The following is a 25775-nucleotide window of genomic DNA, read 5'->3' as shown; positions in this document are numbered from 1 at the left end:
ATTTAGGTTTATTGAGGGGAGGTGTTGGGGGAAGAGATGCTGGAACTTACATGAGATTTTTCTACAGAAATTATTCTGAACTTGACCCAAGACTTGAGAAACTGCTCATACATCTGGAGATATGCCAGGACTGCAATTAGACACAATGCAGTAGCAACTTTTTCTTTCAGATTAAACAGGCTTTCAAATGCACAATACTGGTTGATTAAACTAAAATATGGTTTATTTTCCCATACCAATTCTTCAACCATAGCAATAAAGCCAACTTTGAATTAATTAATGGTATTTACTTTTAAGTTGCTCTGATTTTGTTTCCAGGTCTTCTTCCCTGGGAGACAAATGTGAAAGAAGAATTTCAGACCAGAGTGAAAATAAACTTTTAATAAAAATACATGAATGTTTATTAAATACAGAGGTAATAATATTATATGTTTGTTATTAGTATTTTTAGATTACATTGTGTGAAAAAATTTAATGGTTAAACTTAACTACATGATCTCAACTTCTTATTGAGTATGATTTTGCCATGTATTAACCCATTCTCCCTCTCATCAAACATTTGCTTGACTGCCAAAAAACCATAAAGTGAGGTGTTACTACTCATAATTTATATGCATATCTAGCATTCATTTTGACACATAAGCATTTAATCATATTGTACATGCTGTCTTTTCCTCCTTTGGAGGACTCACTGCAAGGCACTCTCAGGGAAAGGTGATGCTTTTATGTTTTCTAAATTTTATACTTCACCTTCATTTATTTAGAATATATTTCATATATAATATATGACTTATGTTTATATAATCACATATAAATATAAATTAGACTTATAAGAAATTATCATATAAAATCAATTTCTCAATAAATACTGATGCCCACTACTTAATAGACACCTGATAGAGATCTGAACTGATTAACTGGGTCAAAAAGAGTTTTGAAAAAAAAATCTAAATTTAACTAATAATTATAGCATTTATTTGGCACTCACAACATGCTGACATTCTTCTAAGCACTATGTATGCATTTTCTTTTTTAATCCTAAAATTACCCTAAGAGATAAGTACTACTTCTACCCCATTTTAAAGATAAGTAAGGTTAATATCTTGTACAAAAAGTAGAGGTGGTATTCAAATTCAAACTGTCTACTGTCAGAATCTGTGTTTCTAACCACTATATAAAACATTTGTGAAGCATGTTGAACTGCTAAAACAAAACAAAACTAAAAACAACTTCATCAACATTCCAAGCTTTAATCTTTCTGTTCTTGCTGTTTAATCTTTTCTTTTTCTTTCTGTTTAATCTTTCTCTTCTGTTTAAAAAGGGTGAGCCCCTATATTGTTAAGCAAGGAGTCCAGATGTTCCTACAAAGCCCCAGGCATGGTCCACTCAAAGACTATGTCGTTTAAGCTCCTAATTCTCAGCGCTGCTGAAAAGGCTGCCACCCACACAGGCTGTGTGGGTCTCTCCTCTCCATGGAAGAAACATACTTTTTGTCTTTTCTTCCTCGGCAGGAGCCATTGCAAGGCACACTCAGGGAAAGGTTATGCTGTAATGTTTTCTAAATTTTATACTTTGCTGTCATTTATTTAAATATATTTTATATATAATTATATATATACATTTTTATGTGTATATAATCCTATATATAAATATAAATTAGACTTACTGGCACTTATCATATAAAATCAATTTCTCAATAAATACTGATGTCTACCACTTTAAAGACACATGATATACAGATCTGAACTTATTTATAAAGGTAACTTAGGGAGTTTCACTAATTAATCATTTGCAAATGCATTGAGATGAAAAAGGAATATTTACAACTTAGGAGGAATGTATCCTTTTCTGAAAAGCAAGGTAGATGAATTCATTCTTTTAACAATGAAAACATGTATATAAAATTATTGAGTACCTATACTATCTGCTAAGCTCCGTGTTTGGTGCTAGAGATACAAACATGAATTGCACACAGACCCTGCCCTTACAGAGCCTACAGTCTATCAAGAGAAACACAAAACAGGGAATAACACTAAAGTTGAGAAGACATGAAGGGGGACTTGTTATCACATAGCTTGAACATCTAACTGAACTGGGTAAAGGGCAAGAGAGGCAGGAAGGAAAGGCTTATCTAAAGGAGCTAGAAAAGGGGAAAAGTAGAGGGACAGGAACAGAGTTCCTGAGAGAGAACAGTATGTGTGAAGTCCAGAGGCAAGGTAACTAGGGGCATCTGAGAAAGGAAAATGGGGAAACATTGAGACTACTGCAGTTGTCAAGGCAATAGATGATATTGGCTTGGGTTAGGTAAGTGGCAGTGAGAAATAGCAGTAAAGATGGAAAGAAGTGAACTTTTTTTGACTGATTAGAGGTGGGGCATGAGTGACAAGGGGAGCCAAGGGCCTGGGAATCAGTGCTGTTCACTGAGATGAGGAACACAGGAAGAGCAGAGTGTTTGCAGGACGCAGGATAGAAGCAATCAGTTTGGGGTATGCTGAGTCTGAGTTGTCTATAGGAGGTCCGAGGAGGCAAATTATGAATGCAGGTTTGAAGATCAGGAGAAAGATCTAGAATACAGTTACAGATCTGATAGCTCAAACCACATTTTACCCCTCATGGATGATGGTCTTCCATAACTTCCCTCTGTATTAAATGTTAATTCAACAAATATTTATTACATCCTGCTAGGTGCCAGTCAGCCCTATGCTATGTATAGGATTCTATTTGATGCAAATTAATAAAAACTAAAAACAAAGACTCATTTGACGCATTTTATGAAACATTAACACTTACGTTTTGGTTTGACCAAAACTTATATATCTGGCTCAGTAATTAAAACTCTTGAAGAATTATTTGGAACTGACTGTTATAACCCGCATTACTCACAGAGCAATTAGGTAAAATGAGTGATATTTGTAGCATAAGTAATGCTTTGATTTAATTTAGGAACCATGATGGACAATGAATAAAATAATTTATCTAAGCATGTCATTTATTCAATTAGCTGCCCTCTTCCTCATAAATACATTAGGCAGTCTTAAATTGCAGCAAATCTAAGCTACTTACAACAAATAGTTTTATTGTGGATGACACAGGAGTCTATAAAATGAAAGAAAGCTTGATTTATTTTAACATTGCCAACTGTATTCCTTGTTTTCTTTTTATGAGTGGTCATTCAATCAAAGAGCATAATCAACTTTTTATATAATCATTTCCCAAGGCTGAGTTTAATACAGAGAGAATAATCAATGGTTATTACGAAAAAGAGAGGAAGTTAATTACAGGCAGAATGCAAGAATGAATGCTGCTGGTTTTAGATACTAAACTGTTTTTTCACGTACACAAACTCAAAAAAATGTACTGATGAAAAGTAATATCGATGAGGCACCTTTCACCAAAAAAGTTTACATGCTTGGAAAAAAAAAAAAAAAAAAAAAGAGTATCCAATTCCCACCACAGAGAGCATAACACCATTATATAAGAATATCAGAAAGAAAAAAATGAAACAACACAAAACAGGATGTACTTTTTTTTAAAACAGAGTGCTTCTTTTTAAAAAAATTAATTAATTAATATGTTTGTTTTATTTTATTTTTAGAGAGAGGGGAAAGGAGAAAGACAGGGAGAGAAACATCACTGTGTGGTTGCCTCTCACTCGTGCCCCCAACTGGGGACCTGACGTGCAACCTAGTAATGTGCCCTGACTGGGAATCAGAATGTACTTTTGGTGACTAAGGTGGTGAGTGGGATTCGGACAGTCTTTTCAGAACCCTGTTCCTCAATCCACAGTGTGGCACTGCTGAAACCTCTCTCGAGAAGCTGAGAGTTTGGAGGGCTATAAAGCAAGGAGACTTAGTCAAAAGGATAGTGTAGTTTATTGAGCGCTTCTTATATTCTACAATTCTTCTCCGAAGAGGCCTTTGACGTCAGTAGGTGTTAATGTTCCTATTTTACAGACAAGGGAACAGGCTAAAAGAGGTTAAGTGAACTGTCAAGGTCACACAGCCAGTAAATGAAGGCAGAAATCTGAGATCTTAGGAATATCAACCTGTTCTATTTTTATTCTCATGGCTATTGGTTTTTAGCCCCTTATTGTTTTTTTTAGTCAACGTTCTTCATTTGTGGGACTGTTTATAGTTTTATTTGTGAGTATATTTTTATTTTTAATAACTAATTATATAACTTGGATCATCTTAACCTAGTTCCCTGCTTTTCTCACTCCTTTTTAATCTGATCCATGCTGGGGCTGAGCTGGACTTCTATATTCATTATACCTGGCTCAACCTTTCTCTGAATTTCCAAATAGTTCCCACACATTAATAAAGTCTCTGATTCTCTCCGATGAGACAGACCGAATTCAGTCCCATGTTCACTCAACTTACTTAAGGCCCCAAAGCCAAATCTCTCCCGCTACCAACAGGCGCCAGAGGCAGCTCAAGGTAAACCTTGGAGCAATAGTCACCTCATTTCCAGAGTAGTTCAACATCACAGTGAGGATAATTGTTTTATCCCACAGAATGTAGAAAGGACAATGTATATTACATGATTAAAATTAGTCAACAAAGATTAAAACCAGAAAATGGACTCTGTCATAGGTAATTACCAGCAAAATTATTCTACTCACTTGCATCTATTTGGAAAAGTCAATCCATTCTATTATCTAAGCCATTCACTTACTAGAAGCTTCTAAGAACCAAGTTATAGTTTATTGAGGTAAGTAGTAAATAAATATGCATGAGTGTGTGTAGGCACATGTGTGTACCAGTTTCCTATGCCTTCCTCCACCTGCTAAAAAAAGCATGAGTCTGATGCTGGTAAAAATGTTCACACTCATTGCAAGGCTGGACTATTTGGTGCAGATCCGCATTATCCTGTGCTACATTATATCACTACTGTGGTACTATCGTACAGTAGTGTCAACCACAACTCCTGCCTTGTGCAATGTAATTAAACCTGACCTAGATGCTTAAATAAAATTTCAAGTTATCAGGATTGAAGAACAAATTAGATATTTACATCAAGAGTAACAAAGTAAGTATCAGCAGAAAAAGAAGAGATTAAAAAGGTGAATGTAAGATTCTTTACCAGGCTTAGGTGAAATAAATGGTATTTTAGATCTGATCATTTTGTTGGAAGCAGGTACCATAAACTGCATTGGCCTCACACACTTATCTTCCAGCTTCTTGAAACCAGCTTGTTGGCTCTCAAATATAGTTCGAATGTTTCCAAGCTTGAGTTGTACAGTCTGCATTTGAATCTACAGGTTGCATAAGAATTTTATGAAATATTTTCTGAAATGGGGTCATTACAAATCCCATTAGATTTATCAGACTCAGACCGTCAAAAAAGTAATGTAGAGTTCAAAATATAACTAGAAGAAATTTAGGGAAGTAATGGGAAATAGATCAATGTATTATCTCCACATGGTTATAAAACCAGAAAATCTCAACGAAAACAAATAAAAGAAGAAATTCATCAAGCAGTCATGAAATAGTTCACCGCATAAAGTGCTTTACCCTTCATACGTTGGAAGGGATATTGGCTGGTAAAGAAGGCCCGTTTAGCTTGGGAAAGCCACCAAGTTCAGCATTGTCACAGTAGTTGGTTATGTTTTAGTCTAGAGGACATTCTTTAGTTTCCCATGTTGTAAAAGGCTGCTCAGAACCACTGATAATGAATATCCACTTCTGCCTCTCCTATATGATTTGAGGCAGTTAGCTAAGCTTGGTTGCTTCCAGAAAATGACTGGGTTATTGCCGCAGCCAGGCTTCTGATTTTCTGGGGCATCCCCTAAGAACTGCAGCTAAGCATGGATTTAGATACTGCTCCAAACTTGGAATCAGTTAAGATATTGTAACAGCAAATAGCATCACAAATGCACTTATTTACAATATGAAGACAGTGCTTCATGACATTTCCAATGGGTGGTATTAAACAAACCTACAGGTCTCCATCCTGCCAAAAGCAACTTCTGCCTGCTCCCCTGATACCAAGAAGACCCAGAACTTCCCAAACTGAGTAGAAAAGTAAGATTTGTATCCACAGAGCATCTGTTGGTGGTCATTGCAGCACAAAGAAAATATGTTTGGGATAGGGTGCTCTTAACATGGGCCCAGTATTCTATTGACAGCTTTGGAGCGTTCTCCAAGAACACACAAGAAAATGGATGTGAGAGCTCCTAGTATATGAAAAGAGTTTAGCCCTGACTGGTATGGCTCAGTGGATTGAGCACTGGCCTGCAAACTGAAAGGTCGCCGGTTCGATTCCCAGTTGGGGCACAGGCCTGGGTTGCCAGCCAGGTCCCCAGCATCTATCACACATAAATGTTTCTCTCCCTCTCTTTCTCTCTCCCTTCCCCTCTCTCTAAAAATAAATACATAAAATATATTTTTAAAATAGTTTAGAAAAAATGGAGTCAGAACTCAAAAAGGAAATTAAGTCTGTATTAAATAGCAAGACTTTGTACTTTTTGGTGCTTAACAGTAGCACTGATAACACCCCTAATTCTTAAGAGAACTATATGACTGCAATTTGATACAAAGTTAGCTGTGAAGTAAGAAAACTCTTATCAACACTACTGTCATTATAGTTTTTTTTTTTTTTTTTTTAATGTGTTTACTTGAAAAGAAGCTTCTTACCTTCAGTTCAGGAGATAAAATTACATCAAATTCATACTGTAGGGTTTTAGGATCACAATTTATAAAGGGCAGAGCCATTTCAAGAAAATGTTGAATATCTTGGAGGGTTTTCTGAGCATCTTCTTTAGACTGAAACTTATCTACATCCTGATTAGCTAGAATACATTCTCCTTCATCACAGCACTGACGAGCCTGGTGAGCACATCACACACATACACGCACAACCATGAGTGAAAAACAAATATGTTTGTCCCCTAAGACAGTGTTTATCAGTCCTGGCTTCTGTCAGTCAGAGTCGCTTTCAGAGCTATTAAAAAATAAAGACATCTGGGTTGGGCCCCCAGAAATTCTGATGCATTGGCTCAGGGTCATAAGCCAGGCATTTATATATTTACAGAGTTTTAAAGGTATTTCTGATGCACAGCCAAAATTGGGAAGCTCTGCACTTGTTTCATAACAAGGAAATCATTCTGCAGCAGGAGTCTGACCATCCTCTCAATACTAACACTGGATCTGCATGCTATTTTCCCAAAATCAATAACTGAAATATGAAACTCATAGAAAAATATAAAGTGTAACATAAAAGTGTATGATTGCCCAGAACAAGGATAAAAGTTTCCTTGCCAGAGAAGGAGATGTGCAGATTAAAATGTTCATGTTCAGATATGATGCTTGTAAGTGATACTTCTATTTTACATTCCACTGCCAAGATAAGATCATCTCTTCACTGCTTACTCATGAATGGGGTCAGACCCACAAGCCATGGAGGAGTATTTTCCAGTCACTGTTTGATATTTTATTGCTTTAACTATGAAATGTAGAAGGACTTTCAGGATTTAGCAAACTGCCCCTAGGGCTTTCAAAAGTGCTCTGACTGCAAACTATCACCGGAGTATAGGCTTCATAAATGTACCCAAAATAGAAAGAAGCCACCACAACCACAATCTCAATATTCACAACAGAGGCCAAAATTCTTACAATACTAGACCTGCTATGAATTCTGCAGAGGTTATATGGATTGAATAAGTATAGTCAAGCTCAAACACCTTGCAAATTTAATTCCAAAGTTATACCAGACCCTGACCCTAGAACCTCTGAAAAGGACTCAAAACAAATATTCAGCTTCTTTTTCAGAAATGCATCATGTCCCACGACACTACCTGCTGTAGGAGTTTATGCATTTTGAAGGTCCTGCTGAGCTGTATCCGTTTGGCTTTGATTTCGTTAACCAAAATATCAGAGAGGTAACGTAGCTTGTTGCACCTCTGGCAGATCAAATCAAGTGCGTAATGGTGATTTGCTGCAAGTTTGTGTCCATGTAAAATCACAAACTGGGCCTTTGCTAACAGATCCTGATTTTAAGAAAGAAGTAAAACAGTAACTGCATGATCTCTGTTAGAAGACGGGAAAAAGAAAGTAATTAAGATGCACATTGGTTGAGCATAAAGATATTTTGCCAAAAATATGATTTGATATCATACTTCTGCAGGCTGCAAAACACCTTACAGTTACAGTAATTAGCTATAACGGTTGATGTCATCAGAACCTCATGCATTTCTGGTAACAGAAAGAAAATTATACAGCCTCCCAGAATGGGGATGAGGTTTGCTGCTTCTGCAAAGCAGATTTAGAACAGAATCACATATATCGAATGAGGTACACACCAGCCAAAGAAAGCTAATTGATTTCACACATCTCAGCCTTGGAAATCCCATTAAGAGTCGTCATCTACCTGACTCCTTCACAGACCTGAAGTGAACATGTCACCAGGTTTCCATGTCAAAAGGGATCTTACCTTCCTTGCCTCTACCTCAACTGCTGATCTACCCCCAGTATAGTGATTGAAATAGAGTAGGAGCCCAGGAAATATTTGTCGAGGCAAAATAAAAGAAACCTGCAGCCCCAAATGAAGAAGGGACGAGCCTATCCAGCTAGTAGAAAAACTAGGGTCAAAATAGGAAGTCATTGTTTAATGCAAATAGTTTCAGTTTTACAAGATGAAAAAGTTCTGGAAATCTGTTGCACAACAATCTGAATACACTTACTACTACTTAATGGTACAATTTAAAGTGGTTATGGTATTAAATTTTATTTTGTGTGTCTTTCACCACAATTGAAACTAAAAATTACTTAAAACAAAAGAAAAAGGCAAAAAATTCAAAGTCCCCTAGTTTCCAAGGCAATGTGCCTTCTCTTTCTACTATACCAGAGATTTGTAAATTGCCCCACAGTCCCAAAGATCTACAAGAACAATTCCAGAACTGGCCACCACAACTACTTCCTCTCAATTTTTGTCTTTTGGTGGTTCTGGTTCACCCATAAATCTACTCGGTGGCTGAGAAAGCACCTTAAAAAAACCATGGACTTGCCCTCACACACAAGACAGGAAAGCAAAGTGAGAGTTTGTTAAGTAGTAAAGCCATGAGTCCAAGCTTTAAGACTGGAAGCTGGCTGTTTTGAGTACTTACTATATATTCTTATATCACAGGTACTGTGCTGAGTGTTTTATCTACAGTTCCTAAATGAATCATTACAATCACTCCACAAAGTAGGTCCTTTCATCTCCAATTTATAGATGAGGACATTGAGGTTTAGAAAATGTAATCAATTTACCCAAGGCCACACAGCTAGCAAAACTAAGTAGATCTATCTGTATGAGTGTATGTTTGCCTTAAATGCATAGATCAAATGATGGATGTTTAAGGAATTATGTTCTTGTAACAACATTGCATTCTTGACAGACATTTTCCTAGGCTCTTCAAAAATGATTTCTGATCTTGTTTCCATGGGTATGCCTACAACAGTTCACACCATAAACTCAGAGGCCTCTGACATGACATATGCAGTGTCACCTCATGGCCCACATTGAATGGAACAGAAAGCAGACCAATATTATTGAATCAATTATTTAGATTGTTGCTCAGAGATTAATCATAATAAGGGTTTAGACTAATGAAAAGGAATAAAATGTAACTATCACATTCCATAAATATGAATATCTGCAATGTAATCTTACCTTAGATTTTTCATCTAAGTTTTCCAACTGTTTTAATTTTTGTTTTATTTGAGCTATATTCCCTGTGACATCTGCCAACTCTGCTTGTTTGCTTAATAGAAGTTCAACTTCATGCACAAGCTAAAAATAGGAATAAAAATTAGTCCTAAAAGCATATAAATTATTAAGCATTTCCCTTAATAATCCAGTTTTGTAGGAAATGCTATTAAATCAGAACACCAATATGAAAAAAGTGCACATATGTAAAATACTTTATTTTGTCACAGTAACTGTTAAAACCTGTTTAACTTTAACATCCTACATATCAATGTGTACTATTTGTAAAATATCACTATGTACAATGAGATCATGTATGTGTGGACATGTGTGGGAGTATGCCTATGTGTATATACCTATATGTATAGCCCCTAGCTCTATGGTGAACAGTGCTAGAAACAAAGACCCTTCAGTAGCAACAAACATACCTAGCACCCAGACCTTGGTTTTTAGTATCATTTCCTAGGAAAAGAATCCAGAGCTTCTCAGGGAAATGGCTGGCGCCGGGGCTGAGACAGAGTAGGAATAAGATGACCTTGGACCATCTCTTTTTTATTTTAAAGATTTTATTTATTTATTTTTAGAGAGAGGGGAAGGGGGGAGAAAGAGATGAAGAGAAAGATCAATTGGTTGCCTCTCTCATGACCACAACAGGGGACCTGGCCCACAGCCGAGGCACATGCCCTGACTAGGAATGGGACTAGCAGCCCTTTGGTCTATAGGACTGAGCCTCATCAGCCAGGGATGGACCATCTCTTTATGCTAGAAAGTAAAGAAGTGGAAAGGACACTAGAAATGAAAAATCAGCATTTCACAACTATTATAGTAAAGACTGGTTGAAGCAAGAATCACAAACTGATACTAAACCTATGGTGATCTTTTGATTAGGAGCAAGACATTTTCATGGTCTTAAATTTTCTCCCCACATATTTCCTACTAGTTACAAGGGGTAAAAAGGTAACTATAGAGTGGAGAAGTTCAATAACACCCTGACTGGGTGATCAAAATTCACCTCAACAATGAGAGACAAATGGACTTCATTTACCTCCAGACATGATAGCCTCAGGACACTTCACATATGTGGCATTCTAGGTGGCCATATACAGATTAATCTAATCATGAGAATATGTCAAACAAACTCAAAATGAAGAATATTTTATTTCAAAGAGACTGTATTATGTACTATTGCCTGTCTGAGGTTTTTGGGGTTTTTTTTGGCTTGATCCCTTCACCTTTTTCACCCAGCCCCCAAACACCCTCCCCTGTGACAACTGTCAGTCTGTTCACTATATCTATAAGTCTGTTTCTATTTTTGTTAGTTTACTTTGCTCATTAGATTCCACATATAAGTGCATTGCCAAACAAGTTTTTTAAGTTAACTTTCTAAATATATAGTCTACCTGCATGTCACTATGAGATACAGATCATGTCAGCGAGTATACAATCCAAGACAAACAATAATACTGATTAGAGGCAACAATGACTTCAAGAACAGAATATAACTGCAGGACAACAATTTAGTACAGATGCAAAGTAATATATAAATAGAGGCATAGTAGATATATTCAGAAAAAGTATTATTTTTATATGTGTTCACTTGGGGAGAAGGGAGACACACAAGTATTTGGAAGGACCAAGAGCAATGTGTCCTATTCTTATTTTAAGGGCAATTGCAGGAGGGCATGGCATTTCAAAATCTGTTTGAATCATAGGAGGGAAAGGACTAGTAGTAACTGAGCCCTGTGTCGAGAATGCAGTGCCCCTCCCAAATCTAATCCTGCTAGAACAAATGAAATACCAAATAAGTACATTGGCCACATGGAAGAGGGAAAAGAAGTGAATTTTCCTTGGGTTCTTTGGTAACATATGTGAAAGAGACTGTGAGGAGCTTGGACATAACTGCGAAGAAAAGAAACTAAATCTAAGATAGTAACAGGGCTGAGAGATTGTGTGCAGAACGAGCTGAAAATGAATGCCAGAGGTCTTGACCTCAACTAAAGGACAGTATTCTGGGTACTGAACTTTCGGCAAGTGGACCTTTTGAAAGACATGATGTTCTTTTAAAAGGTTTTTCTTGTTTGAAAAATGAACTTTTGCCCAGTCATCCTCTTGAATTATCCAAAAAACTTTCCAGCTCAACCAAGATAAAATGAATTTTTCCACATTCAGAAACATTCAGGGTCTGCTTGCTCCACTAAAATTGCAAATGGAATTCAAGGCAGTGCAACAGTTTCAGTGCCTTTCATTTCTTCAAGGTCAAACCTTCCACTGGATTTTTGAGGGGTAATGATGAGACTATTTGATTTGAAGATATTCTTTAATTTTCAGATTTTATTTATTCATTTTTAGAGAGAGGGAAAGGGAGGGAGAAAGAGGAAGAGAAACATCAATGCGTGGTTGCCTCTCGCACACCCCCAACTGGGGACCTGGCCCGCAACCCAGGGATGTGCCCTGACTGGGAATCGAACGACGGACCCTTTGGTTCATAGGCTGGCACTCAGTCCACTGAGCTACACCAGCCAGGGCTGAAGATATCCTTAATAAGCCATCATAAAGTAAACTAATGAGAGAACCAGACTTGATGGTGGAGTCTAAACTTGGTTTATTGTAATACAGTGTGTTTTTCATAGAAATGGAGGGGCTACATCTTATTTGTAGTCATTACTTATTATAATTCAATGTACACAATATTAAAAGTACTGATGCATGAGAACTGTTGCCTAAATAGCATCTTATCATTTGAAATTATCTGGGTCTTTTGTTCACGGTCATATGACAGTTGAAAGCACTAGAGATGATTTTAAAACTCCCAATTTATATAGAAACAATAGATTTCTATGCCTTTAAAAAAACTTGCTAATGAATATTATAAAACTGACAACAGGTTCTAATTCAACCTATTTTCTAGGTGTTCCATAAATTGAATTTTGAATAACATCAGTATCTGAGTCTGCAGTTTTCAAAGTAGCCCTTTTTAGAGTAACATCTATAATTAACTTTAATGGTTAACACTTCAAATTCAGTACAAAATCAGATATTTGTATTTTACCTTGTTTCAGTATTATCCATTAGTACACATAAGAATAATATTTGCTTTATTGAAGCTACTTTAGAAGTATAGCTATTCTTTGATTCTTTCAGGTTGAAAAGTATAAGTTCAGAGATTTTTTTTTTAGTCTTGTCTTTAAAGTAAAAAATTAAATAAAGAAACCAGCAGATGTCAACTTAAAAAAAATAACCCAATTCTGTGTCTCTTGACTATATATGATGGCTTTTCCAGAAGGATCCAATGAGAATATACTTTTAACCCTTCAAATAATGTATAACTAAACATGATTTAATTTCACCCATTGGGCTTTTCATAAGTATAAATTGCTGAATTAGAAAAAAAAAAGTTTTGTTAGATCATATTAAATACAGTCAGCAGAGGAATATGGTATTTTTAAAAGTCAAGAAGGAAATTGATATTATTTCCTTGGAAAGCTATCCCATAGTCTGAAAGCATTTTATATTAAAATAAATTTGAATAGCCTTGGCTGGGTAGTTGATCTGGTTAGAGCATCATCTTGATACATCAAGGTTGCAGGTTCAATCCCCAATCAGGGCACATACAAGAAGCAACCAATAACTGCATAAATAAGTGGAACAACAAATCTCAATCTCTCTTTCTCTCTCTCTCTCCCTCCCTCTCTTCTTCCACCCCCATCTCTCCCCTTCCTCTCTCTCTAAAATCAATAAAAAATAAAATAAAATAGAATAATAAATGTCAGGGTATATTGCAACTTTGTCCCTTTTAGATTTGTTAGCAAATAATTAGGTGCTCTTGTGAAGGAAATGAGCAAGCCACAAAAGTAAGAGGTCTTGGCACTTAGTAGTCATTTTCTCCATTCAAAGTCAAGGTTCACTCACAGCTGCCTCCTTTTTCTCCCCATCTCTCTATGACTGTAAATGTAGTGATCAAGGAATAAGAACCTCTGACACAATGAAAATAAATATATAAAGAAATGTTTAACTGACCTCTTGAAAATCCTGCTCGAACTTCCATAGTTGTAGGTACTGCTCCATTTTTAGTTGGTGTTTTTCCCAAAATCCATCAAAAGCAATTTCCATATCATGTACTTGAGTCAGCAATCTTAACAAAGGAAAGTCATAGAATTCCTTAAAAAACAATGGCTTGTTTTATCATTATGTAGATAAACCTGGTTGGGGCATTAAGAATTATAGGCAAAGTCACAGTCCATGACATTTGGTCCAGGTAGAGACCGTCAGCGTATACAAAACCTCTACTACAAGCAAACTAACTTCTGTGAGGCAACTCAGGAATAAGATCCAGGAATACTTTAACACTGAATAGATTACAGCCAAAAATGTGTAATTCTCTTTCAAAAGTATGAAATAAGAAACTCGAAACCCAAAGCTAAGTACTCACTTATTAACAGTTTGCCAGTCACCACTTATTTGCTGATGATGTCCAAAACTTGAACTGATAGCTCCTTCAGTGACAGGCACTTCCAGATTTCTTAGCAGAATTTGTCCTTCTTTGGTTACAGCTGTAATATCATTCTGTACAAAGGTATGACAGCATATATCAAATACCTGCTAGTAACCTAATCTGAATGACCTGAAGAGAAGGAAGCATATACCTATAACATGCAGAATAGAAGCAATAGTTCTAGAATGGCCTTTGCTTTCATAACTAAAAAAAAAAAAAAAATTCAAGAAATACCTCAGCACCACAGAATTCAAAAGCTGTGAGAATCTCCTAGAAGCCTCTGCTTGTTGAGATGGATGTTGCAATCACTATTTCTACAAGATCTTTCCAGGCAGAATTATCCCATGCACCATTTGTAGCCTCCTTCTCTTACTGGTAGAAAATTCTAAATTACTCTATTATATTCTGCTAATATTTTAATGCACTTAAATAAAGCAGTGATAGCATAATGAAGACCAGAAAGCATACAGTTACCGATACTAGAAAGCGTACAGTTACAAACAATATATAATGTATATTCAGATATAGTTAGATGGCTTTCCAACTAATCCTTAATTGTTACTCATCACTGCCTGCCATAAGTATTATGTGCACATTTGGGTTAATTACATGAAGCATATGCTTTGATTCAGAAGGTCTTAACCTTATGTGGCAGATTCTTGAGGCATAAAAGACTGATCTATGACTTCCTTCAGGAGATCTAAAAATTTGAGTGTCTATGTATTTTTTTAGGAACAGTATCTATGACACCACCACCAACATGAATGAGAATGTGAACATTTAAGAGTTTGTGGCAACTATGTGCCAAACACTGCTGTACATGTATCACATACTTTACTTCATTTCAGCCTCACAACAACCCTACAAGGTGTGTATGTATCATCATCATTATATATTGTACATATAAAAAAACTGAAATTTAGAGTAAGCAAATTACCTAATCAAACAGTTTGTGAGAGACTGAGCTTTCTTTCCTTGAACAGAGTTTTGCTCTTACATTATGATTCAAAATTTCACTTTCTCTCCTCCTCTTAATTTAAAAATGTCACCTCTACATAGAGCTTGTATCTGTCAGTGACCCAGCAAGCCTATTATCATATGAAGGACATGACTTCTACAGAAAAACCTAGTACTTGTTCAGATCATTCATAAACTTTTTGGGAAAAGTATATTTAAAGTAGTTGGTGATTGTCTGACTCATGACTCAGAATCCTTCACAACCCAACACTCCAGACAATTGGGTAGGAGAGCCAAGTCAACTTGCTACTTATTATAAAAACAACAAAAACTAGTGCTCTGTGGAAGAGAAAGCTTGTAATCAATTTATCAGTGTTTGACTTGGTTCCAATGCTAGTTGGGACAAGAAATTAGACCTATTAAGTTCTCCATTTTACATCATGCCTGTGGTAGATGTGAAAATAGAACACCTGTGTGCCTCTTGATATTCTAATTTCTGAAATAGAGGGCCCTTCCATGGGATAAAGAATTTGTGGTAACAAAAATGACTGTGGATTTCTTATTCTGGAGCATTTATAAGCTATTCTATTTACAAATAAACAACTTCTCAAGAGAACTGCACCATTTACAGAGGGGGCACTTAGATACAATTCCAGGACACTCTCTTCTTGTGAAGTATCCTTATTTTTTATGTGTGCTTTATAATGTATATATGTATCTTTTGTCTCCCTACCCACCAATCAGTGTGAAATGAACACACTGTACACCTCTCTAGAAAAAGGCTGTGGAAAAATTTGTTTGTCCCTTCTGTCAAACATACCTTCAATAGGTGATACCTTTGAGCACGAATTGCAATAATTTCTTCTATTGAAGAAATATCATCTGGTAGTTCTGTCTCAGCCAGTTCAGTTCCAAAGGACTGTAACATTTGAGCCATGTCTTTCACTGTGAGGGCAAAATTTTCAATAGCCTGCAAAGAGCCAGTGGTTCTTTTAATTCCGTGGGATCTCTGCCAGCATATCAAAACCTGGGTCAGTAATTGTATTTACTTTTATTTACGTATGACAGCAAACACATATACTATGAACTCTCCTCCACTAAGGAAAGTTGGCATTGTCCTTGGCAATCAAATCTAACTTTGCATCTAAGCCTCTAAAAAACTATATAGTAAGTTGAAGAGTCTTCTTGAATGTCTGTTATATATACTTCTGTATTTATTTCTTGGGCAATGATGAAAACTATTTCTAAAAGCTGCCATGTACTGAGTAATTTATTGTATGACCTTGAGAAACACAGTGATATCCTTATTCTAATAAACTCTGCAATTGTAAAATTGCTTTATAATAACTTTACTTCTGGAGAGAGATGAGAACATCAAGGCCACTTGATATTTATTATAGTTTATGAACAAGTATTAGCATTCCAAGTAAGATGATGGAATGAGGCGATGCAGGGACATCTAGTCACAATTCATTTCAGGTTTTGTTGTCCTAAAATGTCAATTAAGATTTTGTCATTTATTCTGTTTCCAAAAGCAATTAGAGAAAGAAGGACAACATATAGACACCGTAGAAATCCCCTGTTTATCACACAGCTCAAGGTATCTGCTCTTTTATTTATAGCTTTATCAGTTATTTAAGGCTACCACTGCTGATTTTCACAGTACACCTGCATATGAATGAATACTGAATGAAGAATAAACATGAAGAAAATAGAACCCTGGTTTAATTAAACATTATTTCATTACCTCCTTCAGAAGATTTCCTATATCTATAGGACTTGGGGTATAGACTCTGATACCACAAACTCACCCTATGAGGTACAGGACACTTGCCTATTTGTAAATTTCTAGAACAGAAGGACTCTCAGCTACAATGCCAACTACCTCAGGAGCATCATTACAATGGTACAATTAACAATATGACTTGCATTTTTTGAAGGCCCACCATACTCGTAGGCCAGGCACCACGCCAAACATTTTACATTTGTTATCTCATTTCATCTTCCCAATATTCCTATAAGTTAAAGTATCTATTATTCCCGTTTTACAACTGGGAAAACTGAGACTCAGAGAGGTTGTATAACTTGTACAAGGTTACATAGCCAAAAAACATCAATGCTAGGATTTGAATCCCAACCCTTTGTTTCTTCAAGTTACTACATGGCCACAAGAGGGAGTGGCCAGAGGAAGTTCTCCTTAGTCCCTCGGCCTCTCTTTCAAGTCATCCTGAGTGACTCTTCATTTCTAGATATTTCCTATGGAAGAAAATCAAGATGTTGAATTATATGTTTTTAAACACTAGGGGCCCCAGAAATTTGTGAAAAGGATTCTAGCACTAGATTTAAAGCTAACATGAACTAAAGGCTCTACATTAAGGGCAAAAGAAACATACATTTCTGAAGAGGATCCATTCACTGTGGCAGTACTGCAAGGTGCCGCCTAACTCAGGGGTTAATTGCTTGTCATCAATGTATGTCAGCAAATCACTAACTGAGCTCAGCATAACAACCTATATAAATAAGCAAGAAAGATACTGTTAACTGCCCTTTGTGGCATTCCTCCATTCAAGTGTACAATGAACTTTAGCATTCATTTAGCAGAAATTTATCTTTTATAAATGATTCTAACAATTCTCTCCTGTACATGCCCTCACACATGTATTCACTACCTTCTTCAGGTAGTAACAGTTTTCATTTACAAAACATTTCTCTATAAAACAAAATTAATCTCCATAGAAACAGAAACACTTGATTCTCCTTGATCTAAAATTTTGCACTGTTAGTGATCAACCTTCTGAAAGAATGTTATGCCTACCACAGAGTAAAAGGGCTTTATGTAGTCAGTTATAATTTATCAGGAGAGACTGATCTTTGCAAAAGTATCAAAATTTATGAGCACTCTAGCCTCAAGAACATATAAAAATATCTTAAAAAACAAAAACATGTACTCTGACCTAGCTCAGGATATAAGTTCATGGGAGTTCAAATATATAAAACACTCATTATTTTCTAAATTAAATGTCCTATTTTATATAGACATGCACACATACACATATACACACATACAGGGTGAGGAAAAAGTAGGTTTACAGTTGTTCATATGGAATACAATAATCAATAAGCAATAATACAAGAATAAACTCCATGTTTCACGTACTCTCAACTACAAACCTACATTTGCCCTACTCTTTATATATAACATATGACATATATCATTTTCAAAAGGAATTGCTTTGTTACAAATCGATTAATCTATTTCTTTAACAGTAGAAGCAGAAGACTTTTAGTCATTTTAAATTTACATTTTTGGAAGACAGATTCTATTTTTTCCTTTTAAATTTTTCATGAGCACATATAAAACATGAACAGCATGGTACGAAGTCTTCATGAAAATAAAAGGAACAAAAACATTTTTTAAAATACACTCTTACCGGTAGTTTGAGAATAAAATCTTCCTGACTAAATCGAAATCCCATGTCTGTGAAAGTTCGTTGAAGAAAACTGCTTGGACGTAGAACCAATACCAAGTGTAAGTTCCCAGGGAAGGAAACCTGTATAAAGAAAGAATATAGGAAAGAAAGAAAACATTGTCAAAACATGCACTCAACTGAGCACATATCAGAAATCTGTAATGAAAGAAATCAACTTTTAAAATCATAAAAGCTGCCCTAGCTGGAGTGGCTCAGTGGATTGAGCACCAGCCTGTGAATCAAAGTGTTGCCAGTTTGACTCCCAGTCAGGGCACGTGCCTGAGTTGTGGGGTAGGACCCCAGTTGGGGGCATGCAAGAGGCAATGGATCGAAGTTTCTCCCCCTCTCTTTCTCCCTCCCATCCCCCTCTCTAAAAATAAATAAATAAAATATTTTAAGAAAATAAAACATCCTTTATCTTTAAAAATTTCAAATAAAATCATAAAATCCACTAAAAGGAAAAACTAAAAATGAATAGTGATAACATCTAAAGACATGAAAATAAAACTAAAATCGACATAGTCATCAGGTCAGATCTTTGCAATGCTCATGGCATGGAAGTTTCTCAGACTAAAGTGAGCCCCAAGTTTCAAAGAATTATATACTTAAGCTTCATTTTAAAGTTAGTTATTTGTACTCAAACTGCATTTATTCCCTGTAAACAGAATTCGGAAACAGGTTCTTAGAGTAACCCTAAAAGTCAAAGGGAGCTAAAATTCCACACACTTGTAGTAAATAACAGAATAAAACTATATTATGAACTCAAGTTTTTATTTTCATTCAAGCAACATTCACTAAATATCTTCTGTGTGTCCATGTGATGTATTTAAGTGAATAATCATCAGGCACTGTTGACATTCAGTGCACCCAAATTAATAAAATATAGTCCCTACCCTTCTTGCAAGAAAATGATAGTCTAGTAGTGGAGCACCTTAAAAACCCTTAGCTCTATAGCATGATAATTTAATAAGTAAAACAAGGGAATTAGAATAATATACAACAGGAAGTGGTAGCACTGAGCATTCCAGACCTAGGAATGTCAAGATAGGTTTCCAAGCATAAGGAGGAATTAATTGGAACAACAGAATGTCGTTCTGGTGCACCACCATTTCTCCAGCTTCTAGAATACAGGTATCCCCCATATAACACGGTACTTCTATAAAACAGTTTCGTTCTAACACGGTTAGAGAATTGGGGAAAACTCATGTATAACATGAAATTAGGGAAATCCCCTTACAATACTGAATGTGATAAAAGCTTTTAAGAGCAAAAGATAACTTATTAAAAAATTTTCATTTGAGCGCATACGTCATATCAGATTTGCCTGTAGAATTTTAAAATCAATCAGAACTTTAAACCCATTTTGTTCATGGAGTATTAATTACACTTTAAAACTTTAATTGTGTTTTTCTTTTTGCTACATTACACATACATATTTCTTAAATGAAAGGAGCATAAAGTTTGAGAGAGAACCTCAAAAGTGCTTAACAGCGTATAAAGAAATTTATAAAGATCTCTCAGCTAAAAGTAAGCAATCTAAAATAACAGATTTTTTGTAAAAATAGAACATAGAAATCAAGATAATGCTGAAGACAGTTCAGAGGATGAAGACATCTTATCAAAAAGAAAATGCATTCAGTTAATGGAGCTTAATAGTGATGACAAAAAAAAACATTACTTAATTCACAATATGTAATACTTTTGATGAATATTGCTTTAATAAAGATACTTCTCTTAATTATAAAAATATAATAGTATGCTTTTTTTAATTTTTGGAACCTAACCCACGTTTTTGTACTAGTTCTTTGTTTCACATAACACAGATTCACATAACATGGCATTTGTTAGGAACCTAACAACCGTGTAATACAGGAGTTACCTGTACCGGTACATAATAAGTGGTCAAGAAATAATTGCTAAATGAAAGAATACAAAACACAAGGAGGGAACTTTGCAAAATAAGTAAGGAATGAACTATTATAGACCAATATTAATAATAAACTACCACATCAAATCTGCCAGGACCTTGATATTGTACTTCCAGTCTCTAGAACTATGAGAAATAAATTTCTGTTTGTAAGCTACCCAATCTATGGTATTCTGTTATAGCACCCCAATGAACTTAAAGAAGCCTCTTACTATTTTCATTGGTTCCTAATAAAAACTGTTATCTTTCTACATGATCTTGCCTTCTAACACACAATGATTAGTATTGCGATGAAAATTTGATATCAGTAGGACCAAAGTCCTACCTTAGGATTTTTCAAATTAGTTCTGAGGGGAAGAAACTTTGAGGATATAGTTCCAGAGCTACTGGTAGTCATGATCTCTGCTACTGGAGAAAGCTTATTTTAACTTTTATAGAGAAACAGAGATAGAGAGTTCCAAAGATAATGTATATTCTACCCTCTATTATGTACATAATGTATATTATGTTTTATGCTAAGAATAGTACACACCTTCCACAGTTATTGTAAGAATTAAAAGAAATTGTAAATATAAAGGTACTTTGTAAACTCTAAAAAAAATAATAATTTACTTTGGATTCTTAGACCTAAGGACAAGCAGATTTAAATAGAAAACTATCAGAATATGGATAAAGTATTGCTTAAGAAGAAACTCTTGACAGGGATTTGTGAGAACTCTGGACCTATTTTTAGACTGAAAGAAGCTGATTTTGTTTCTATCTCATTCACTTTAGAAGTTAAGCCATTCCTTCTCCTTCACATGAGTAAATTACTAGTAGTATTATACTTACCTGCTTTGATCTACTGTGTTGCACTTTATTTTTTAAGTATATTTTATTGATTATGCTATTACAGTTGTCTCAGTTTTCCCCCTTTGCCCCCGCCACCCCTCTTCCCTCCAGCAATCACCCCTTAATTTATGTCCATGGGTCATGCATATAAGTTCTTTGACTTGTTCATTTCCCTTACTATTCTTAACATCCCCCTGTCTGTTTTGTACCTACCAATTATGCTTCTTAATCCCTGTACCTTTTCCCTATTCTCCCTCTTCCCTCTCCCAGCTGATAACCCACCAAATGACCTCCATATCTATAATTCTGTTCCTTTTCTGCTTGTATGCTTAGGGGTTTTTTGTTTGTTTTTTTAGATTCAGTAGTTGATAGTTGTGAGTTTGTTGTCATTTTAATGTCCATAGTTTTGATCTTTTTCTTTTTCTTAAATAAATCCCTTTAACATTTCAGAGAATAAAGGCTTGGTGATGATGAACTTCTTTAGCTTTACCTTGTCTGGGAAGCACTGTATCTGTCCTTCCATTCTAAATGATAGCATTGCTGGGTAGACTAACCTTGGTTGTAGGTCCTTGTTTTTCTTCACCTTGAATACTTCTTGCCAGTCCCTTCTTGCCTGGAAAGTTTCTTTTGAGAAACCAGTAGATAGTCTTATGGGAATTCCTTTGTGGATAATTGTCTGCTTTTCTCTTGCTACTTTAAGATTCTCTATCATTAACCTTTTGCATTTTAATTATGATGTGTCTTGGTGTGGTCCTCTTTGGGTCTAGCTTGTTTGGGACTCTGTGCTTCATGGACTTGTATGTCTATTTCTTTCACCAAACTTGGGGACTTTTCCTTTATTATTTTTTCACATAAGTTTTCAATTTCTTGCTCTTCCTCTTCTCCTTCTGGCACTTTTAAAGTTGTCGCAGAGGTTCCTAATCCTCTCCTCATTTTTTTTTTTCAATTATTGTTTCCTCTTTCTGTTCTGGTTGACTTTATTTCTTCTTTATGTTCCAACTCACTGATTTGAACCCTAGCTTTCTTCCCTTCACTACTGGTTCCCTGGTCGATTTTTATTTATTTCACTTAGTGTAGCCTTCATTTCTTCCCTTATGTGTTTGTTGTACTCAGTGAGTTCTCTGAGCACCTCTATCACCAGTGTTTTGAACTCTGCACCTGATAGGTGACTATCTCCAGTTCATTTAGTTCTTTTTCTGAGGTTTTGTTCTGTTCTTTCATCTGGGCCATATTTCTTTGTCCCCCTCAATTTCGCAGCCTCCCTGTGTTTGTTTCTGTGTATTAGGTAGAGTTGCTTTGTCTCCTTTTCTTAGTGCACCTGTTAAGTTGTATGGAGCAGAGCTTTAGGTATTCACCAGGGCAGGGCAACCCACTTCACCACTTTGTGGCTTTGTGTGAGGGAAGGGCTCAGAGAAGGGATAATGACACTGCCTGGCTTCTGGAGGCTTGCTCAGCACTCTACCTGTTTCCAGTCACTTCAACCACTTCCCATATGCAACTGTAGCCCTTCCAGCTGTTGCTCTAGTGGTAAATGCAAGAGTGGGTGGGTTTGCATAGGTTCTAAAGCCATGCAGGCCCTTTACATAGATTCTCCTGAGAAACCGTAAGTTTTTTCTGCTGCCCCAACTCCCACTGGTTTTTACAACCATAGGTACGGGTCTTTATCTTCCCAGCACTGGAACGCTGAGCTACGCAATCTGGCCTGGGCCTGGGATCGCTCACTCCCAAGGTATCCTTCTTGATTTTTATTCACCACATATCAATGTGGGACTGCTCATCCTGCCGCCATTACCTCTACATGCATCACACCTTGTATCCTCACCTCTCTGCCCTGACTCTGCGCCTATGCCCCATCCTACCCATCTGGATGCATATGGCCCCTTTAAATCCTTGGTTGTCAGAGTTCCACACAGTTCGATTTTCTGGAAGTTTGGGTGTTATCTGTTTTGAGGTTAGTTGTAATTCTTCTTGTGGTTGCACGAGGAGGCAAAGTATGTCTACCTATGTCTCCATATTTACCAGAAGTCCTTTTTTTTCACTCTTCAGTGGAACTGAAACACCCTAGTTTTTCCAACACTTAAAGGAAAATTACTATTACTCTTTCATTGATTCAAGATTGAAGTGGTCTCATTGTCTCATTCTCTCTGACTCTCCTTAATATCATAGTCTCTGGTATTGAGAAGGAAATCTCTGGATTCAAGACCCTAGGGATGACCAACTTGAAGTCTGGAATACTCACCCTCCTCCAAAATCAGAGTAGAAAATACAATGGATACAGGGAAGGCCATGTGGCAACTCTTTGCCTGAGGTAAGGCCCAGATCTCTTCTTCCCTGCCATTCCTAGGAGAATAAAGCTGTCCCAGCAGCCAGGTCTAGGAACAAATGATCACACAGCAAGGAGCAAAATACAAAGAGAGAAGTAGAATCACTATCCACAGTATCCATAGGGAAGAGTTTCAGCAGGGTCTGGAAGTGTTCAGCTGATCCTAAGTCAGGGGGTTACTATTAGCTGTTAATTAAATCAGGTATTGTCGCCATTAGATAAAGTAGTTTATCCCAAACATTGACGGCTGTATAAAATGCTTCTAAACATAATTCTACATTCTAATCAGGTCATTTTTAAGTAAAACTTTCTGATTATTTTGTTATATAGTCTCCTTACTTAATTCCTTGAAAATGTTTAGTGACTTGCTTATCACAAAAAGCCCACAAAAAGTTGTATTTTTACAGAAAATGCACTATCAAGGATGAAAACTTCATTCATTGCCTCTATCATAACATTTACAATATTTTTTATTGTAAAATAATTTTAAGCTATTTACCGACCTACCATGCAAATCTTCCATTTAGATAAATAACTTGTAGGCAATAACTGTAAAACTACTAAATAAGTCGGTGGCACTCAAGCAATTCATTTGATTTGTCAGATATATTTGCATTTGTTTTTCAGAAAACTAAATTACACTCTTCAGACTAGGTATGTTGTTTCTATCCCTCATGACCATTAAATCCCATGTATGTAGCAAATATACTTGATTTTTCATTCCCAAGACCATTCACTTATCCCAAACTTAAATAGGTGCTTGCCATATTGTCTATTTATAGCAAATCCATCCACGACCTCACATGAATGACTACTTTTCATAGCTTCCCCCTCCCTAGCCAAACACACACACACACACACACACACACACACACACACACATATTATATATACAAAGTACTTTACACACACATATATACATACATAAATACAACTGTATATATGTATATATATATGTGTGTGTGTGTGTGTGTGTATTTGTATATATTCAGGGCCTCTCAAAGACTTAAGGTAAGAAAAGGAAATTGGCTAGCTTGCCATGGGTGGGAGTGTTGCTTTCTATTTTTTTTTTTAAAGATTTTATTTATTTATTTTTAGAGAGAAGGGAAGGGAGGGAGATAGAGAGGGCGAGAAACATCAATGTGTGGTTGCCTCTTGCACACCCTCAACAAGGGACTTGGCCCGCAACCCAGGCATGTGCCCTGACTGGGAATTGAATCGCTGATTCTTTGGTTTGCAGGCAAGCGCTCTCAATCAACTGAGCCACACCAGCCAGGGTGCTTTTTATTCAATTCTTTTTGTAAAAATTATGCATTATTATGACATTGTGCAAAGTACTTTACATGCATTAAGTTCTAGTTTTATCCTCATTTCACCACTGGAAAAACTGAGTGTGGTACGCAGAATAGTGTTTCCCCAAAGATATCCACATCCTAATCACTATAACAGGAACATGTAACATTATAAGGCTAAAGAGACTTTGTAAATGTGATTAAGTTAAGGATCTTGAGATTGGGAGATGTTCCTGGGTTATCAGGACAGGAACAATGTAATCACAAAGATCCTTATAAGACAAAGAGGGAAGCAAAAGGATCAGAGAAAGTGAAAAGATTGTGATGACAGAAACAGAGGTCAGAGCGACATCAGGCCATGAGTCAAGGAATGTGGGCGGCTCCAGAAGCTGGAAGGTCAAGGAAACTGATTCTGTCTAGAGCCTACACAGAGAACAAAGCCCTGCTGACACCTTTGTTTTAGCCCAGTAAGACACATATTGGTCTTCTGACTTTCAGAACTTTAACAGAATACATTTTAATATATTAACAGAGTACATACAGTTTGTGGTAATCTGTTACAGCAGCAATAGAAAACTAATACACTGAAGTTTTGTAAGATTATTTTTCAAAAACTTATAGCTTGCTTGTAAGTGGCAGAATTAAAACCCAGATTCACCGGACTGCAGAGCCAAATGCTTGTGTGTGTGTGTGTGTGTGTGTGTGTATGTATTCATTTCAGCTTATCTTCCTCTGGAGAAACACTTAGTGGGCAGTAAAAGAATCAACAGGAGAAATTTGGGGCAATATAGCAAAA

General features: G+C 36.2%; 1 protein-coding gene and 1 pseudogene across 1 annotated transcript in view; one reads left to right on the top strand and one right to left on the bottom strand.

The window, feature by feature from the left end:
* The window catches only part of MCF2 (MCF.2 cell line derived transforming sequence), an 83794-nt gene that overhangs the window by 41621 nt on the left and 16398 nt on the right, over positions 1-25775 (bottom strand). Inside the window, exons 4-13 of the mRNA XM_090265355.1 lie at positions 18568-18687; positions 17530-17646; positions 15957-16106; positions 14117-14250; positions 13705-13819; positions 9652-9771; positions 7796-7987; positions 6636-6827; positions 5083-5254; positions 291-328 (exon numbers count right to left, since the gene is read on the bottom strand). Coding sequence (XP_090121481.1) covers positions 291-328; positions 5083-5254; positions 6636-6827; positions 7796-7987; positions 9652-9771; positions 13705-13819; positions 14117-14250; positions 15957-16106; positions 17530-17646; positions 18568-18687 — 1350 coding nt within the window. The remainder of the gene's footprint in view (positions 1-290; positions 329-5082; positions 5255-6635; positions 6828-7795; positions 7988-9651; positions 9772-13704; positions 13820-14116; positions 14251-15956; positions 16107-17529; positions 17647-18567; positions 18688-25775) is intronic.
* LOC149990609 (proteasome maturation protein-like) lies at positions 11656-12298 on the top strand (annotated as a pseudogene).

This window comes from Furipterus horrens, unplaced genomic scaffold (genome assembly GCF_987537825.1).
Source record: "Furipterus horrens unplaced genomic scaffold, mFurHor1.1.pri manual_scaffold_17, whole genome shotgun sequence".
NCBI classification, from domain to species: Eukaryota; Metazoa; Chordata; class Mammalia; order Chiroptera; family Furipteridae; genus Furipterus; species Furipterus horrens.
Note: the sequence above shows the minus strand (reverse complement) of the source record. Positions and strands in the feature narration are given on the sequence as shown.